General features: G+C 50.3%; 1 protein-coding gene across 1 annotated transcript in view; it reads left to right on the plus strand.

Moving 5' to 3' along the window:
• Nucleotides 1-17,075, plus strand: part of LOC113406948 (calretinin-like) — a 55,437-nt gene extending 38,362 nt beyond the window's left edge. The window contains exons 4-11 of the mRNA XM_026653866.2: nt 5,178-5,258; nt 8,358-8,414; nt 10,339-10,416; nt 12,599-12,654; nt 13,587-13,626; nt 13,727-13,780; nt 14,716-14,787; nt 16,638-17,075. Coding sequence (XP_026509651.1) covers nt 5,178-5,258; nt 8,358-8,414; nt 10,339-10,416; nt 12,599-12,654; nt 13,587-13,626; nt 13,727-13,780; nt 14,716-14,787; nt 16,638-16,754 — 555 coding nt within the window. The 3' untranslated portion in view covers nt 16,755-17,075. The remainder of the gene's footprint in view (nt 1-5,177; nt 5,259-8,357; nt 8,415-10,338; nt 10,417-12,598; nt 12,655-13,586; nt 13,627-13,726; nt 13,781-14,715; nt 14,788-16,637) is intronic.
• Nucleotides 17,076-19,467: the final 2,392 nt, after the last annotated feature.

The following is a 19,467-nucleotide window of genomic DNA, read 5'->3' on the forward strand; positions in this document are numbered from 1 at the left end:
AGTGGTGCTAGCGCCAGCATCGCTCCCACAAGCTGCTCTCATCGATACTACTATGCTCAGGGGGAATCCTGGCCGCACTGGAGTCAGTAGGAGACTTGTCATTGGCTTCATTGGGACCAGGATGTCCACCTATGCTTGGGGATTAGCTCCTAGCATAGACACATGGATCCTCTTGCACTCCAGAAGTGGGGAGTGTGAATCCTGCCGCATGTTGCATTAGACTGCCTTGTCAAAGCAGCCTCAGGGAGTCAGGTGTCCAGATCCCATTGGATTTCCATGGGATCTGAGCGCCTGATTCCCTTAGGCACCTTTGAAAATGCAAGCCTTGGTTCTCTACCACATGGACAATAGTACAATCCAATAGCCATGGGAGAAACATCTTCTGAACCCCTGGCAGCTAATGTGGTTGCCTTGTGTCCTGAAGCGTGAGCTGATGCTCATTATGGATTGTTATCCCAGCTAGTGTAACTGCTGCTGATGTTCTCACTATTCATATACATGTTTAATTCCTCCTTCTATCCCACTAACATATTGTGGCAGTGAGTTCCACTGGCTAACTATGCTTTGCATAAAACAGAATTTCCCTTTATCAGCTGTAGAAGTTGTTGATTTACATTTCATTGGCTGCCCCTTTGCTCCCATGTTATGGGATTGGGCAAATGGGAACCCTCCTCTCTCCCAGTAATGATTTTATATTCCCCCCCCCCCCATTCATCTCCTCTCTAAAGGAAAGCATCTTAATCTTTTTAATTTATCTTCATATAGTCTCTACAGGCTTCTAATCATTTCGGCTGCCTTTTCCTGGCCCATTTCTATTTCTGCTCTATCGGAGTGACAAGAACTGAACCCAGGAGGCCTGGTTCTCACTGCTGCAGGAAATTATTAAATCCGAGAGCTTAGCGGGATGTAGGAAAGGATTAGACATTGATAGGAACAATAAAAATGACGTAGCTAGAAGGAGATTTGAGAAGGGCTATAAACTCTTACATCAACTGTCAGGTCAAAGATGAAGCTGATTTTTCAGGGACAGTGGTATAAAATCATACCTGGGATGAGGTATCCAAGTTGTATCTATTTTGCATGATTGTTGCAATATGAGCGAGAACTGTGTGGCATATTGTTTTAATGAGGCAATAGTCCCAGATTACGATCTGCAGAGCACTTCATGGTGACCAGTGGGGAGCTGGCTGGTCACAAGGATTTGGCTTCTCCGTGTTTCCATTCAGCACTAATATTGCCTGCCCAGATACGTGTGATCTGCACTCTGGGTAGTGAGGAATCTCAATCTGTTGCCCTCTAATGGCTGATATACATAATAGCAGGCTCTTACGCTGATCATCATAATCCCCATTTGACAGATGGGGATACTGAGGCACGGGGCAGCAAAGTGACTTGCACAATGTCACCCACCAGGCCAATGACAGAGCTGGGAATATAACCAAGGTCTCCTGATTTCCAGTTCAGTGCTCTGCGTCCCATAAGAGGTGTACGAGTCTGCTAATGCTTACTTCTTTAGCTCCAGTGGTGGCAGCTCATTGCAAGTGGGGGAATGGTCCCACTATTGTGGGGAACTTTCCTGGTTTCTGCACTCCCCCAGGGGAATCAGATAGCGAAAGGACCGGAGTCCTCGCTCCCACTTCCTTTACCCAGAAGCCTGCCTGACCTTGAGGACACTTCTTCCATGCTCCTATGTGGCAGAGTGCTTGTTACCCCCAGTAGAGCTGGGCCCCGGATTCCTGGGAGGTTTAACCCCAGTCTTGTTGTGGGCACTTAGGCCAAGGGATAGGGGTACCCTCTGCACCAGCCACATCCCTGGCCCACTGATCATTACTTATAGCTTAAACCAAATACAATTTACTAAACAGCAACTGTAAGAAAAATAAGGGAAAATAGAAAAGGGTAAAGGAACAAGGACCCCCCTGCCCATGGAGCCAGGGACACCCCACACAGCTGGCTCCGGGCCTGGCGATGTCTCCCTGCGCTGGGCCCTCTCCCCAGAGCCCCCTTGCTCTCCCCAGCTGCTCACCACTCTCTTCTCTGGCGTTACTCGTGGCATGAGGGATGCCTGCTAGCCAGCTCAGCCCTGGCTCCCGTCGGCACGGCTGGTCTGCACTGCACCAGCTCCAGCCCAGCTCTGACTTCATGCTGCTCTCCTTAGCTCTGCCCTACTGTGACCCAGGCAGCTCCACCTCACAGGGAGGACAGGACCCCAGGCTCCTGACTCCCTCATTGGCTCACCTGCCCTGTCAATGGGGCTGACTTGGAGTGTTGGTGTCTCCCCATTGGCCCTGGGGACTGACAGTCTCACGATCCTGATTTCTCTTTGGCCCTTCCCCTTTCTTTTGATAGTGGGAGGGGGCCGACCAAAAACCCACTAAGTTTCAGTGGGGGGCCAGCCCCCCTCGGTAGGTCCTAGATTCGAATCCCACGACTGCCCCAAGTACTTTGGCTACATAAGTAGTTACTGTGGTTGGCCCAGGGCAGCTGTTCAGTTGCCAGTAGGGGAGTTGGGTGCACACAGTGATGAATGGGAGAGAGGATGGTGGTAGAGAGATGCTCCCTGGTTATGGTGTGGTCCACACATTGTGACGATGTTGGCAAATCCCTGTGCTGTAGGAGGCTAGGCACCAAGGAAGGGATGTCCCTATAAAATAAGGCAGCATGTCTGGCTGGCTCCTTTCCCAGAGGTGGATTAGCTTTTCTGTACTCTGCCCTCCCTGCCTATGAGTGATGAGGCACTAGCTCCCAGAGCATGTATTTCAGTCTCTGCCTTCTGATCTCTGCCTCTCCGCCCATTCCCTTTCCCCCCTTTGCCATCAGTGATTCTGACTCCCCGTCCTCATCCCTTTCCCCACCCCTGTACGTGTGTACACCCTCATTTTTGCCTTCCTCCCGCTTCCTCCCTGTGACCATCAAGGAGGCATTGTTGTGTCAGGACTGATCCTGCTACCTGACTCACACTGACTAGTCCCATTAACTACTCATCATGGACCAAAATGCTACTCAGCATGAGTCAGGCCCCAGGCCTAGGCCCTGCGTTTGAGCCAGCACATGCAGAGGGACCAGTAATATGTAATTGGCCTGACTCCGTCATATCCCAACACGCTTCGCACTGTGTGTCCTGCTGACCATACCAACGAATTACCAGTATTCATGTAACTGCATCTCATGTGCAGTTGCTCATGGGCACAGCAGAAGCCGAGCAGGGCTGTGGATGGCAGCAATTCAGCTGAAGCCAGTCACATCCATAATGAGTGGGATGTGCATGAATCCACTGTTGGTTTGCAGAACCGGACTTCATTTCTCTTTCCGAGGGGAGGACTCTGACTGGGGAGCAGAGATACTGTATATACAATGGGCAGTGGGGGCTACGATCTTTTGCTCCCCAGTCTACATCCTTCCAGCTTTACAGTATCTGAGAACTCGTCAGGCCAAACTCCTCCCTGTTGAAGTCACTGGAGTGACACCAGGTCTAAATTTGGCCCTACCTGCAGAGGGAATGAAATTGCTCTGGTGAGTTGCTGTCAGTGTCATGACAAAGCCAGCTATCTAGCCAGGATGTTCTCAGTGGCTAGGACATGGTTCCTTTCAGCTGTTACCACTAAATGAAAAAATCAAGGAAGCCAGTCACTCTGTCTCCTGCCGGTCTGCTGCCTGCTCTCTCGATTTACCAGGAAGCTCCACTTTATTATTTTCCTAATAAAAAGGAGGCTCCTGCCAACCTGAGCTTCCGAAGAAATCTTCTGTCCAGCTGCTCGCCCGCACAGGCCTTATTAAAAGTTGTCCAGCCCTTTGATTAAGACACTGACACTATTTTGGGAGAAATGACTCAAAGTTAAGAAGACAGCTGTGAAAAGGGCACCGAAAGGCAGGCAGACAAGGAGAACTGAACTGATTGGAAAAACAGAGGCACCTTACAAAGTTTAGGTCTCCGTTTTATCTATGGCCCTTTCAAATTGTTAATCTTCTTTGGAACAATTCTCTTTGGTCCTAGCTGCCTTGATCTTCAAATGTAAGGTTTCGTTAAAAAGTTCCCAACCCCATTGCTAATGTTTTCATGGGTTTTCCTTTAAAAAGGTCACTAAAGATAGTTTTTTGTCTGGATGTAAACAGTTCCCTTCTGTGCTTGAAACCCAGTTTCTGCCTGAACCTGACTAGGAGCACACATGTGAACTTGTCTAGCTTGTTTTCCCTGTCCAAATGGAAAAAAGCTCAAATTGTAAACAGTGTCGATGGAACTGAATTTTTTAGGATTTTTTGCATTCAGTAGTCCTAGGTGGTGTCAATAGTACATGTAAGAACTTTTTTTGCCCCACTTTTAAATCCTCCTTTTCTTGATCACCAAAAATTAAAGTGTAAAACAGCCACTTTTACAAAAGCTTTAGGTAGAACAAAGTGTTTAGTGTGACTGGCCTCCCCCGGTGAGTTCTGTGGCAGCACTTAACCGCCTAACACAATTCAGAGAGCTGGGCTCAGCATCATCAAGGATGCTGGTGCAACAAACAAGGAAGTAAAACAGAGCCACAATACTTTCAAACTCCCTTATTAACGCATGGAGAAAGTATGTTGAATTACAGTGGAACAAACCTCATTCTTAGCTATCAGCAGAATGTAAGGCCAGGACCTTCACACAAAAGCACAGACCTCAATCACTGGAGCTAACGGTTTCACTCTGTTAGCTGGTAGTGGCAGTAGGCTGTTATTACCTAGTGGCCTAGCCATTAGAGAGGAATGTAACATCCACTCTGCTAACGTGTTTCATCAGGAAGAGGACAAAACAGATAGAAGATCTGAAACATAATTCCTTTTTCTAGGGAATTATTGCAAACCATGCAGATGGGACTTGTTATGTTCTTTCCATGCGCAAAGAGCAACCATTTTAGTCTCAATGACTTATTTTAGGTTAAGCAAAACAATTAAGAGCAAAAGTAAATTTGCAATGAGAGAGAGAGAGCACAATATATGTGTCTCCTCTGCAACGTGCTGCATTGATTCTCCCTCACAAAATGGCAGTGGCCTGTGACAGCAGCAAAAATTACAAAGATGCAGTAAGAAAGGAAACACAATCCTATTCTGTCACCGTCTACACGCACCAGTGGATGGGCCAAGGATTCTCTGTGTGTTGTGTGACTTGCCTTCTACTCATTGATGGCTTTGCTGTCTCCCCCACCCTCCAGCTGGCTCAGATCCTGCCCACAGAGGAGAACTTCCTGTTGTGTTTCAGACAGCATGTTGGATCCAGCTCTGAATTCATGGAGGTGAGTAGAGAGCAGATTTTTATTACTATTATTATAACCAAACCAGTTCCAGAAGCCATTTTTAGGCTAAATTTCTACTGACATCAAGGCTGAATAAGGAATTCGGCCTGTAATTTCTTTAATTCTGACCAGTTAGGTAGGATGTTTCTCCTGCATGTTAGGAGGCTGGGGATTGGGGGGGGGGGGGGGAGCATGGGGGGGGCGGGCAGGCGGGGCAGGGGGAATATACTTGAACTATTACCAGGGAAAATGCATTGACTAACAAGCTATTCCTAATAAATGCAGCCTGGTGAAGTCCTTGGCCACACTCTCTAGGTGAGTGGTTTCTCTGTCCAGCAGCCATGCTGGCGTCCTCTGAATGTTTTTACCTGGAAGAGACATAGCTACATGCCAGCTGCAATTCTATCCTCCCACTGAAGGCAAGCTATCGCTATGGACACAAGCCAAACCATGATACCATTAAAGTCCAGGGACGTTTTGCCATAGACTTCAGTGGGAGCAGCTTTTAGCCCTACACATCCACACAGTAGTTTTGTCCTTTTTATTGCTTGTATTAAGCAGTTCAGGATTGGGGCCATATTGAGCGATGCTGTACAGACAGACAGGGTCTGCCACAGAGCCTACACCATAATTCTGGTGTCATAATACACCTTGTTAAGGGGACAGATACTCTGCAAGTACCTGAGCTACTCAGATAGTTTATGACAAGCACAAAGTGGACTGTGGGAACATCCCTGCTCCCTCTTCCCAGAGTGACAGGTTGGCTGGTTTGTAACCCCCAAGTCCCAGTGACTAAGGCGCACCTTCAATCTAGGAGCTTCACTGATCACACCTGCACAACAATGGCATCCATGACACTCACTAATCTCCAAAGGCCTGGCCCAGCTCACACTGTAAAACCTGGGAGGGAGTTTTTGGGCAGGAGCTCTCAACACCCTGGCGCTGCTCATTAGTGGGATGTGTTTCCTTGTGGAAGGGGAGGAGGACTTCCCTTGTGTTGTGCTGTTGAAATTCACTTTGCAAGAGAATGTTCTAAATTTCCGGGTGCATTAAATCAGTTATTTAGCCTCTTTCAAGAATTTGAAGAGGAAGGGAAGAGCAGGGAGATAGATCTGGGCTGCGGGAGGTGATTAGTGTCTATAGGCATATCTGTCTGTGGGGGCTGTGCTATTGGAGGTGCTGTCTGTGGACCAAGTACGCAAGTGAGGTGCAGAAGCCTTGTCATCATCAAGGATCTTATGGCGCTTCTCAGAACAGTAAGGAAGTTAGCTCCTGTGTCTTGCCCAAATTGCAGGTTAGATATTTATATTCTGCCTCCCTAAATTTCACTCCCAGTATTATTTGGATGGTCTTTTCTTCACTTTCAGTCCTAAACTATGTAGTGTTCCTTTGTGCCATCAAACAGCAGTCGTGTTCCACACAGAAGTGGCAGCATTTTGGAGGAGGGTAAAATGACCTTTATCTCTTTTGTCTACTTCAGAGGGACATTTTTGGGCATCAGTAGTTAATATTTAAACACTCTTTAAGAGGATAGGATAAAAGACCCTCTCAAATTATAAAGTGATGTGGCATCTCAGTCTGACAGATTCCAAAGTTCTTCATCAATATGAGATGTACGTGAGAGGTTTCACCGGCTAGTGCCGTGTAGCAGCTGTTCAGCAATGCACAGCGACGCCGTGCAAGAGTTTATATCAATTACTGGAAAATGAGAACAACATGCAAATGTGATGCCGTTCTACGTGCTGCCATTTTACAGACAAGGGGCGTTATTGCTTCATCAGCACATGCCATTAACTATTAAATTCAGCCCACGCCCCCAATAGCGAGTCTAATAATGAGCATGAACTCTTGACATTGTTTTTCCCTGAGTGCAACCAGCTCTGCTAAACCAATTCCCCTCAGGACCAAAACCCGTCCCCTGAGAGATGAAGCTTCAGAAAACTCAAGACCAATGGGGAGCTGTGTTCTCCCCATGCCAGATGGGGATGGAAATCTGCGTAGGCAGAAGAATAGCACTTAGGGAGACCTCTTCTGACACACCGTGTGGGGGAGACAATTTAGTGTCTTCACAGGAAGCAGGAAAATACTTTGATCAACCAGCTCTGAACAGATAAATGTCTTTTTGATTTGTTAGGTCCACATGAATATCTGAGACAGAGAGAGACTGTAAACAGGCTCCTGATCTATAGGGGACTCAGCTGTCATGGTAAAGGATGCTGTATTAGACCCGAGATAGAGAGAAACTTACAATAAATGCTAACCAAGTGTGGGGGAAAATGCACATTTCTACTGCCCTTCCCTCCCCCTTTGTCACCTCTGTTGTTTATGGGTAACAAGCTGTCTCCTCCACAGCTACAGAACAGGTTCATGCTCACTGAGCCAAACGCCTGAACAGGTTGGGTTTCATTTGCGTTTGGTGCAGGTAGTTGTGGGGTAGTTCTTATTGTATTTGAGATGGATGCACCAATGTTGAGACAACACACAAATCACTAGGAGAATGGACCTCATGTGTTGTAGGTCTGTTGTCATGGTAGCTTTAGTTATTCCCAGTCCCAATGCCACGAGAGGGGCTACCTAAAAAGGAAAAGCTGAGAGGGGTAGTCCCAGTCCATTCACTGCTGTGTACATATGTACCTTGGGCCAGATCCAGCCCCAATGTTAAGTGGATGCAGTTCCCAGTAAAATCAGTGGATTCCCAACGAGTATGTCATAAAGCTGCTATGGCCAGAAGGAACCATTATGACTATCTAGTCTGACCTGTATAACACAGGCCCTAGAACTCACCAAGTAATTTCTGCATCCAGCCCATAACTTCTGTTTGACCTATAGATGATCTTCTAGAAAGACATCCAATCTAGATTTAAAGACTTCAAGTGATGGAGAATCCTATGTAAGTTGTTCCAATGGTTAATTACCCTAAGCATTAAATTTTCTCCCGATTTCTAGCCTGAACTGGTCTAGCTTTAGCTTCTAGCCATTAGATCACATTCATACCTTTGTCTTCTAGATCAAAGAGCGATCACTATCTCACTATCCAAAATCTATTACTTTTTTCAGTGGGGGAATCACTTGTACTAACGTGTGGCATTTCCCTTGCAGGCCTGGCGGAAATATGACACAGACCGCAGTGGGTATATAGAAGCCAATGAACTCAAGGTGGGGGATGACTGAAGAGTGTCTTGGAGACCTGACTTTAAAGGGCTGTGCTGTTGGTGGGGGCTATTCTAGGGTGGCATTCTGTACCATACCATACCTCTCTTGCGAGTCATTCTCTAAGAAAAGCAGCGTGTGCATGGCCGCAGCGCGTGTCTATCTTATGATCACTCAGTCTATAAGAAGCTAGGCTTGAGAGCTTACACTGTCCCTTTGCAGCTCCTGATCACTTCAGCCGGCATTGTACTTCACTGTATAGCACCTCCTCCTGCTGCCATGGAAGTCAAATGGGAAAACTGTCATTGACTCTGGCAGCAGCAGAGCTGGGCTCTGGATACGCAGCACTAGGGGCTGTGCAGCATTCAGGCAGATGGGAGGCTCTTACTGAAGCTGTCCTACATTAGAGTAGCTTGGGGAGATGAGCTGATAAAGCTCAGAGGTCTGCAACTGTCCAGAAACAACTAGAAATAAAGCTCACCCAGGGTCAAATCCTGCCCAGTTACTTCGCTGCAACTGCACTGAATGCCAATGGGGTGGCACAAATGCAAGCAGTAGAATCTGCACCAAGGACCCGCTCCATGACGGCATTGCATTGTCTTAAGTCACCTCTGTAAAGGAACCCCAAAGTTCCCATGGCAGTTTGGTGTAGTCTTTAGAGAGCCACTGCTGCTAGGTACGCAACTGGTTTCTGCTTTGCCCTGTGGATAGTGGCTGAAGGCAGGTTTCACTGTGTATTGTTTATATTGCCCCACATTATAAGACTGTTTGCAGACTGCCTGTGTTAACATATTGATCTTAAAATTCCACTTACTGTGATCTACTGGCTTCTCAGAGCCAGTGGCCTCATTTCAAGAAAGCTTCATTCCCTTCGTAACTATGGGCTGTTCCTGTAAAGTGCTGAGCAACTTCAGTTGCCATCAGCGTCCAGGAGTGTTGAGGGCTCTCTGCACCGTACAGAACTGAGCCTACTAACACCACCTGTTCCGGTGAAATGGCAGGTCACTCTCAGTGCATCTTAGGATATTAGACGTGTACAATGCTGGAAGCTGCCCCTTCCTCCTAGGTTTGCCTTACTCGATGGGTTGCTCAAGTGCTCCTGATCTCAAAAACCTCCTGAGAGACTGGGCACATAATTTGGGCCAGTCCCCTTGGCTGGGTGCCATGTACCTTTCAGAGGGTGAAAAGCCAGCAGAACGTTTGGAGCCAGCTCCTCCGCTGGTGCATATCAGCATGGCTGCACTGGAGTCAGTCAGAGCTGTGGTGCACTTTGCCTTTGGGTCGGGGTATTTCTCAAGGCACATAGAGTGAAGCAGGGACCAAGCAATTCCCATTCTGGAAGGGAATTTAGAGCTCTTTTAAGAAGGTTCCGTGGGGGTGATTCAGAGTGAGAAATGCCTAATCTCCTGAGCGATGCTGTGAGAGAAATGCTCACTGCGGATTACACCAACAAACCTAAAGACAAATTCAACCCCAGTGGAAGTGGGTCCAGCCCCATTGATGTCGCTGTACACTGGGGCTAAATCTGGCTGCAAGAGGAGACGCTACTTCCTATGGCGTATGTAAGGAGCAGGCACTCCACTCTAAGCGCTCATTCCCCAGGTTTAGTCCTGGAGGAATCTGTGCCAAGCACTGTGCTGCTTTGAGACTGGCACAGCGATGGGGGTGCCAAGGTACTAGCCACTGACCCCTTGAAGTTCCCACACTAACATTTTCAGACATGCTCTTGCACTGTGGCTATAGCCCTTGACTGGACAGGTGTGACGCATCTCAGCACCATTCCTAGACTGCCCAGCAGTGGACGTGCCTTTTTCCCCAGTGAAGAAAAACAAGGGGCATGGTTTTACTACAGCAACGCAGATGGAGTTCTGCCTTGGTAAGCCAGGGTTTGTAACCAACACGAATCTTACGTGGTCCTCTCCTGTCGCAGGGGTTCCTGTCAGACCTGTTAAAGAAAGCGAACAAGCCCTACGATGAGCCAAAGCTGCAAGAATATACACAGACCATAGTAAGTGAGACCAATCCCGGGGGGGGCACGGCTGCTGCTGACCCAGCTCCCTCCATTCAGAGCCCATTCTGCGTCCTGAGGAAGCAGCGGCAGCGGAGGCGCAGCCAGCTCAAAGAAGTTGTGGGGACGAGGAGTCAGTCTGCATGAGTCCAGCTGCCTGAAGAAGGGTGAAAAGCATCGGGGTTAGAGTAGAGGGAACACCGCTCCTCCCTCCACTGCTCCCCCATCCTCCCTCTGGTTTGGGTAAAGAGCTCCCCCCACACCCCTCCTCCTCGTCAGCTGGTGCAGTGAGAGCTCCCCCAGCCTGCGTCCGCTCCTTTAGCCAACGTGGGGAACGTGTCCCTCGCACTCTCCTCCTCCACACCAGTGACTGAGCCCATGTGCTGCAGGGCAACTCCTGGCCTTACTAGGTATTCTCTGTTACAGGTGTTGTGGTAGCATTGAGAGGCCTGCTCAGGCCCCCGCGGGTTGTGCTATGCACTGGACACACACCTGCCCCAAAGAGCTGATGGCGACCGTAGCAGAGAAGGCCAGCTCCTGTAGCACTGTGATGAATGCTATCTTCTGCTTGGGCTGGGGCAATTCTATCTCTGTCTCAGGACCCTGAGACTCCCCAAGGTCACCGCTACCATCTTCCAGCCAAAAGAGTGGAGGGGACTCCCAGAGCCTGTCAGAAGTGCTGCTCTATCGAACAGCAATGATGGGCCCTCAGAGGATGGGTGCACTTGTTCTGCAGCACGCCCTGCCCTGACTCCCCAGGCAGTAAGAAATCTGGGTCAGAAACTCGAGCCCGTTCTGTGGTAGGAGCGTGAGCAGCACGCCCCTGGGCTGGGACCTTCAGTCACAGAAAAGGGCAGGCTGGGGCCAGTGCAAAGTTCTCCGGTGCTAGCCCTGGAGAACGGAGGCCTGTGTCTAACCACAGAATGGTTGGCAGCGGGGCAGGCTTCCCCCACTGCCCCAACAGGTCCACTCTTAGCACGAAAGGGGAGTTTGGTGTCTAGGCCCCCAGCAATTCCTTGGCCTCTCTGCTGAGATTCCCAACAGAATCTGGCTAGTGGCATGTGATGTGGAAAGTGCACTTGTTTCACCTGTCTCAGTTTGTCCTAATGAAGAGTGCACTAGACTGGAAGTGTGGGGACCTGGGTCCTTGTCCCAGCTCTGACATTGATCTGCTAGGTGACCTTGGGCAAGTCCCTTCCCCTCTTGTGCCTCAGTTTCACTGTCTGTATAATGGGGACAATGATAGTGGCCTCCTGTTTAAATTGCTTTGAGCTCTACTGATTAAAAGTGCTATGTAAGAGCTTGGTATTGTTAAACCTGTCCCAGGCTTTACTAAGTGTAAAATGCAGACACACATAACAGGCCCAATCTATCCCTGGGGGTTGCCCATTGCAGTTACACTAGGGAACAGTTTGGCTCAAACTTTTCTCCCTACAGTTCACTTAGCTATAAACTCAAGCTTATCTGGCTGACAAGAGTTTTCCCCATAACACACCCTGGACCAGGCCTGCCCTCCTCCTGTGGTTGTCAACTTTCTAACTGCTGAAAACCGGGCACCCAGCCCCACCCCTGCCCCTTCCCCCAAGACCTCACCCCTAGGCCCTGCCTCCCGCTTGCTCATTCCCCCGTCCTGGGACTCACCTGCCACCTGCAGAGCTGGGCTGGGAGGAGCTGACGCAGTGCCTGCCTGCCCATGTGGGGCAGGGAGGGGGTGGGGGTCAGTCCCTGGAGCAAGAGGCCAGGTGGGAAAATCAGGGCAGAGCAGGGCGGGCAGGGGCTGACAGGATTCCCACACACACACACCAATCTGTCTGCTGGAGATGGCTGAGAGGCAGCCAGCCACTTCTCTCCATGAGCAGCTGAGCAGAGAGCAGCTCCTCCAGGCTGCAGCCGCAGCTGCTGCGCTTCCTGTCCGGCATTGGCGGAGTCATGTTACTGCAGGTGACCAGACACTGCCAGGTTCCCTTTTTGACTGAACTTTCCAGTCGAAAACCGGACACCTGGCAACCCTCCCTCCTCCATGACTCTGAATTTAACAGGCCCCATTTCCCTACCCCCTGTAGAAAGCTGGCATTGTCAGCTGACCCTCTACTTTGCCAAAGGCTTGGCTGCAATCCCAACTGGGGACGCTGGTGGAGGGAAGAGCCGGTCACTAACAGACTGCTGGTTTGTGTCCCCTCAGCTGCGCATGTTCGATATGAATGGGGACGGGAAGCTGGGCCTGTCGGAGATGTCCCGGTAAGGGTCCTCTTGCACTGCTTGCTACTTGGGCTTCTTAGTCTTCCCCCTGCAAGAGCCAAAGAAAACTATGGACCCTCCCCCCAGTCAAATCCATCTCCCCCCTTGCTGAATTACAGCTCCATCTGCATGCCAGGTATCCCCTGAACTTGTTCTACAAGCCACTCCAGTCCTGCCTCAAAGCCATTCTAAACGAAGGGCTTCAGACCCTACTGCTGTTAAAGTCCAGGAGCCTGATTCCCTTCCCATTTGCACCAATGGAGCTCCATGGAGTGACTTCTCATCCACACTAGTGCCAGAGGAATCCGCACCAGGAGTGGAAGAGAATACTATGGCTTGCCCAGCTGCAGAAAAAGCATTCCGGGGGCGCTAATACCGTTGGCCTTATGGCCTCTGTAAAAGAACAACATTGCCCCCCACTGCCCATGACTGGAGATTAATGACCAATAGCTGCAGCCTGGCAGACTGTAGTACAAACAAACTGCTTCCTGGCCAATTCTGCCAATACACCTCGATGCCAACCTGTAGCACCCGTTGCTATTCCACATCTGGCCTGACTCCTAATCATGCCAAATCAGGTTGCAGACAAACATCCACTGGAGTCTGGTCTGTGACCATCCTATCAATCTCAACAGCTTTTAACCCTCGGTCTCCCTGAGTGGAGGACCATGCCCTTCCTGAGAGGGCTGAGTGGCAAAACAGGGAGGCCTCCATTCAGAAGCCGGTTGGTGCAGACTGTAGGCCCATCTTTACAGGGCTCCACTAACTAGCTTGAGTGAGGTACATCCACAGAAGAGCAGGCAAAGCCGATCTCTCCAGGGCAGCATCTGTGCAGAGCTCTGAGGACCAAACCCTCCCCTCGCCGTGGCCACATGTGCCGGGTGAGTGTCTCCACTCAGCTCCCGATTTACCCTTTCACAATCTCTCTGCAGACTCTTACCTGTGCAGGAGAACTTCCTACTTAAATTTCAGGTAAAAAAAGATTGCTCTCTTTTTTCCCCTTTGATTGTTTTCCCCCTCCTCCCTCCCTGTGTGCGTGGCTCATTTCTTTATTCTTCCTGTCATTGTCCAGGGAATGAAACTAGCCACCGAGGAATTCAATGCTATCTTTGCATTTTATGACAAGGTAAGAGGCTTGCGTGGATGGGGTGGGGGAGAAGGGGAAGCACAAGGGGATCTGAAATCCCATGAGCTTGGTCCAGGAAGAACTCTTCCTAGCACTTTATTTCCCCTAGTCTCTCTAGCCTGCTGCGACTGGGAAAGGCATTTTGGCCTTTTCTCCCATTCACCGTCCTAGGCAGAGCCTCTGCTGGTGTAAATCCGCAGGGCTCACTTGAGTTGCACATAATTATGCTAATGGATGCTAGCTGGGGCTCTGGCCCCCAGCACGTAGCCAACCGCTCTGCTCATGGAAGGGGTGTGGAGAAGACTCTTGTTTCAATGTGAGCAGGGGAGTTCTGCCCACAGAGGACAGAAGAGCACATTTTAAAGAGTCTGTGAATCCAGGTATCTGCCACCCACCTGAACACAGGGGATATGTGGATTTAGAGACAGAATAATAATGAAATCCTGCTTTTCTGGACCACTGTTGCTGCAGACTTTTATAGCAAGTAGAGCTGGCTATAGAGATTCTCCTGTCACTTATACTAGTGTAACCCCCTTGATTTCAATGGAGTCATGCCAGCGGGCTCTGGACCAGGCCATATACTCAAAGCCTTTCTGGTGCCTGCACTGGGCTTTGACTCAGGGCCTTACCCCAGTGAGAGTGGCAATGTCTGCGCTGGTGGCATCATCACATTATGAACACAGTCAAAAGTGAAACCAGTTCCCCACTGCTGCCCTCTGGACTAAAGAGAGGGCAGCTGTGTTGGGTTTCCTGTAGCTTACAGGCCCCCAAACCTGAGAGCGATCCAGGGGAATAGCAGGTCTGAGCCGTTCAGTGGTGATTGACAGCAAGCCCACTGCAGCCCTAGGGAACAGAGGCAGGGAGATGATTGCAGGGCCCCTTGGGTTGGATGAAGTGTCCCCTAATGTGTGTATTCTCCTGCTCTTGCTAACCAGGATGGGAGCGGCTTCATTGATGAGAACGAGCTGGATGCCCTTTTGAAAGACCTCTATGAGAAGAACAAGAAGGTGAGCTGACAAGGAACAAATGGAGACAAACCTAAGGTCTGCTCCTGTTCAAGTCAATGGGCAAATCCACTAGAGCAGCTTTGCTCCCTAGGTCTGCCCTAGCAGCTGTTGCATCCTCCGCGACTAGTCTGTGTCTTGTGTGGATGAAGTGCAGGGCAGTGCCTTAGGCACGGATCAGAGCATCACAGGGTCATCCTTTACACCTGCAGCAAGCCTGGGGAAATCCTCTTGGGGCCTGCTGGCTGCAGACCCATGTGGTGCCCAGAAGCTGCACTGGAGGATCTGGCCCAAAGGTTAACATGCGGGAGTCCTAGCTGGTCGTGTCAGTTAGGGTTCAATCCTGCAGGGTGCAGAAGGTGGGCCAGAGTGCTAGTGCTGGGCATCTGGGTTTGCTCAGCACCCGATCGGGTGGCTGTGAAGAAGCCTGCACAGTGCTCAGCAATGTCTGCCCTGAGGAATGTAGGAACAGCGGAGGCCAGGCGCTTGAATCACTGTTGCCCTGCACTTGCTTGACCCTCTGCAGCAGTGCAAGGTGCTGCTCGATCAGAGTGGCACAAAGGAAGCTGCTACTGCCAGTAAGCAGGTTTATTAGTATTAAGCTTAGACAGCAGAGGCTCGTGTTTTTAGATCCACAGGTTCCAGGTCCAATCCCTGCAGATGACCCAGCCAAGAAGCCATTGCACTGTGCAGTGGTGAATATGGCCCATTGCCAAGTCAGGACATGGGTGCTTACCTGCAAGCCACTCAGTGCACAAAGTTTGCTTCTGTGCAGAGGCCTGTGCTCCACTGAAGTCCCACATCTGCTCCGCTCTAAGAGTTCGGTGCTTCTGACTCTCTGTGCAGGGGTGAGGGTCATTCTAGCCAGAGTATGGCCAGCTGCTCCAGCTGTTTTGCAGCGTCCCAGAGGTACTTAGGGAAAGAGTACAAAGTGAACTACAGCAAGTTTGTAGGCCAAATGCAGAGACTGGGCCTGATTTACCCATCTTGCTCCCGCCTTACGCTGGGGAAACTGCACTGCTCTCAGTGGTGTTGCAGTGGCATACCACGGCGGAGTTAGAGTCTCTGGGCCTGGCCCCCACTCAGGAATAAAGCCGCTGTCCATTTCCCCTTGCTGGCTGAGTCGCGTTAGCCCTCCACCCAAGGGTCTCCTATGAGGGGTTCGGCTCCCTCCTTCTCAAGGTCTCCCCACATCCAAGCTTCCTCCCATGGAGAGATACAACTCTCCTCTTTTTTCCTCACTAGGGGGAACTGCCACAAGCAACCTTTATACTGCCTCTCTTCCCAGCATGCTTTGCTACCAGCCTAGAGTGCCCATGCTCCCTGCGACTTACAATCCCCCAAATCCTTCTGCTCTGGGAGTAGGGTAGCCAGGTGCCTGGTTTTCAACCAGAAAGTCCAGTCGAAAAGGGGACCAGACAGTGTCCAGTCAGATCTACTGACTGGACACCCAAAGTCTGGCTGCTGCAGATGGGGGAGGTGCCAGGTCTTCACCCGCTCCAACCCCTACTCAGCTGTGGCTGCCTCCTGCCTGTGTCGGGCGGCTGCAGCTCCCACCCCCAGCTCTGCGGGCGAGTCCCTCCTGACCCAGGCGGGAGGGGGTGGGAGAGGAAAAGCAGCAAGTGATGGGGGAGGGGCAGGGCCTTGGGATGGGTGGGGTGGGGCGGGGCGGGGGAGGTTCTGGCATTGCTGGTGGTAATATTTAAAAACCAGACACTCCCAGTCGGCAACCCTATCTGGGAGGTCCTTGAACCCCACTTCAAAGGCCAGCTCATCCCATGACACACCACTGAAATCTAGTCCTGTGTATGCAGCCATTCTATATCATGTTCCTTTCTGTTACTGTCTGCCAGGAAATGAACATCCAGCAGCTCACCAACTACAGAAAGAGCATCATGAACCTCTCCGATGGGGGGAAGCTATACCGCAAGGAACTGGAAATTGTACTCTGCAATGAGCCGCCCCTGTAAAGAGGCAACACCCCCACTCCTCCAAAACCTCCCCCACCCTGCCACCTTCCACAAAGATGACTAGAGAGGGCAAGCGTGAGCAGGTGAGGAGGGAGAGCAACTGGGTGGGTCCCTGACCAATCAACTCCAAACCCCCCAGGCTAGACCTGCTGATCTGCTTGTGACCCAGGTCACAGAATCTTTGCCAACAGTAGTGAGAGGGGCAGTGATGCATGACCTCATCCACCAGTGGCTCTGTGATTTAGGCTAAGTATTCACTAGGGTGATAGTCCAGTTCTCTTCCTGGGTACAGCCTGTGTCTCTTGCGTTGGCATAGTTTGTTTCCTGTGCATTCCTGAATCTGGAGTGAATCATTTTGCTTTGTCTCTTTTTTTTTTTTTTTAATTCTTTTCAAGTTCTGTCTTATTGTTTACCAAAGAACAGTTTACAAATAAACTTAAGTACTACTACCGGGGCTGACAGGCTGCGCTTGGATCTCTTTTTCTCTAGGACGATGAAGGCCACATCTGCAAGCAAATAAGCACTAGGTTTTCAAAAGAGCTCAGCTCCCAATTTGGAAAAATCAAGCTGGTGCCTAAGTGCTCAGCACACTGGGTGCTGCGCTCAGTTGAAAATCTCTCCTGAAGAGTCACAGGAATAGAAGGTGCTGGGTACTGAGTAGAACTGTTCGGAAAGTGGTGGTGGTTGGGGAGGGGTTCCACAGAAAATTAAGGGGGTTTTGGAGGGGGGTGGGTGAGAAAGAGGTGGGGTGTTTGCAAAAAAACAAGTGATGTTGTGGTGCATAGTGGGAGTTGTAGTTCAGATGCCTTGTGATCCCATTCTCATTTATAGGCTGGGCTCCCTGGTCAGACTACCTCTCCCATGACGCATCACCATCTCCTCCCTTGGTGAGGATAGGTAGTACATCATGGCAGTTGCTGGATTTGCTGCATCATGGGAAATGTAGTCTGACCAGAGAGACCAGCCCATAGAAGAGAATGGAAGCATGAGGCTCTCAAACGAGGCACCACAGCAGCAATTCTGAATTGACGTATTTCAGTATTTGGGTATTCAGTTTTTCAATAGGGGTGGAGAGGGTGCGAATTAGAATTTCCCTGTGGAAAGCAGATACTTTTAATTAAAAAAAAAAATAATTTAGTCAAAACCCTAATCTTCCCTCAAAAGAGTTTCAGTGCAAAATATCTCACTGGCTGTAATGCTGAGCCCTTGAAATTCCAGCCTGAGCTCTTCTGAAAATCTGACTCCATAGGGGGATATTTTGTTACTTTTTGCCACCCGAAATTCAGATTCATGATTAGGGTTGAAGGCTGGTCAGTGTTTCTGTGGTCCTGCAGCAGCCATGGGGCTGGCTTGTCCCACTGCCAGTGTCTTAAAACTCTGGCTCTAGTTTGAAAAGAAACTACGCAAGAATGATTTCTTACTCATCAGATTTTCTCCTCACATGTTTATCATCACTTATACCTGTCTGAGGGGGGCATAACACCAGGGGGCAAATTATCTGCTGCTAACTCCACTAAGGCCAGTGGTAATATGCCTGCAGAGAATTTAGCCCTACAACTGTGATTTGGTAGCATCTGACACTCACTTAGCACAGGTATATAAGAGACTACAAAGGGCAAGGCAAGGCAGAACAGGGGCCTGAGTGGTTTTCTCTCCAGCATATCCGCTTGAGTTAGCGGATAAAAATAAGCTCTCATCTTGTTCCTGGTGCTAGGTCGGCACTGTGTTGACATGGCAGGGAGTGAGCTGCGTCGTCTGTTCTCCCATGTGCACCATCAATAGAACTGTTCTAAGTTCTAATCATGGACACCTGTGCAAACCCAGGGATGGCAGGGTGATTGCACAAATGTAACTGAGGACCTGATCTGAAGACAGCAGGGTTGCACAGGTATTAGGGGGGTTAATTTGGCCTTAGGAACATTTTTACAGGTGATGATGCATGAGAAAGATCCCACCTTGATTCTCTTTGCCCTTAGTGAGCTGACAGCAAGGCTGTGTCCACACTAGCCCTTACTGCAGTATAACTTAAGTCACTCAGGGGTGTGAAACAGCAACGTAAGTTACACCAACCTAAGCACTATGCTGGCGGGAGAGCTTCTCCTGCTGACATAAGTAGCACAGCTCACAGGGCGGGAGTCATGAAGCTGACGGGAGAGCTCTCTCCCATCAGCTTAGAGCGGTTACATTAGCTTACAGCAGTGCAACTCCACCACCGTAAACTCTCTAGTGTAGCCGTAGCCTAGAAATAACATCCTTTAATTTGTAACACAAGCATACGTGCCACGATGTCATCGAGAAACTACAGGAAGGTCTACACTAGAGGGCTCCGTGTGTTGCCCTTGCCGCCAGGCACCGCCCCCTGCAGCTCCCATTGGCCAGGAACGGGGAACTGCAGCCAATGGGAGCTTCCAGGGAGGTACCTGGAGGCGCAGCAAGGGCAGTGCACAGGGAGCCCTCCACCTCCCTCTCCCCCAGGGGCTGCAGCGCTTCCTGGAGTAGCGCGGGGCCGGGGCCGGGGCCGGGGCCAGGGCCGGGCCGGGGCCAGGGCAGGCGTGCAGGGAGCCTGCCCTGGCCCCGGTGCACGCCACTGCCACTCCAGAGCCCAAACCCTTCCTGCACCCCGTCCCCCAACTCCCTGCCCTAAGCCTGCTGCCTGCACCGCACACCCCTCCTGCACCCCAACTCCCTGCCCTAAGCCCCCTCATAAACCCCA

The sequence above is a fragment of the Terrapene carolina genome, unplaced genomic scaffold (genome assembly GCF_002925995.2).
Source record: "Terrapene carolina triunguis isolate 2854851 unplaced genomic scaffold, T_m_triunguis-2.0 Scaffold166, whole genome shotgun sequence".
NCBI lineage: Eukaryota > Metazoa > Chordata > Testudines > Emydidae > Terrapene > Terrapene triunguis.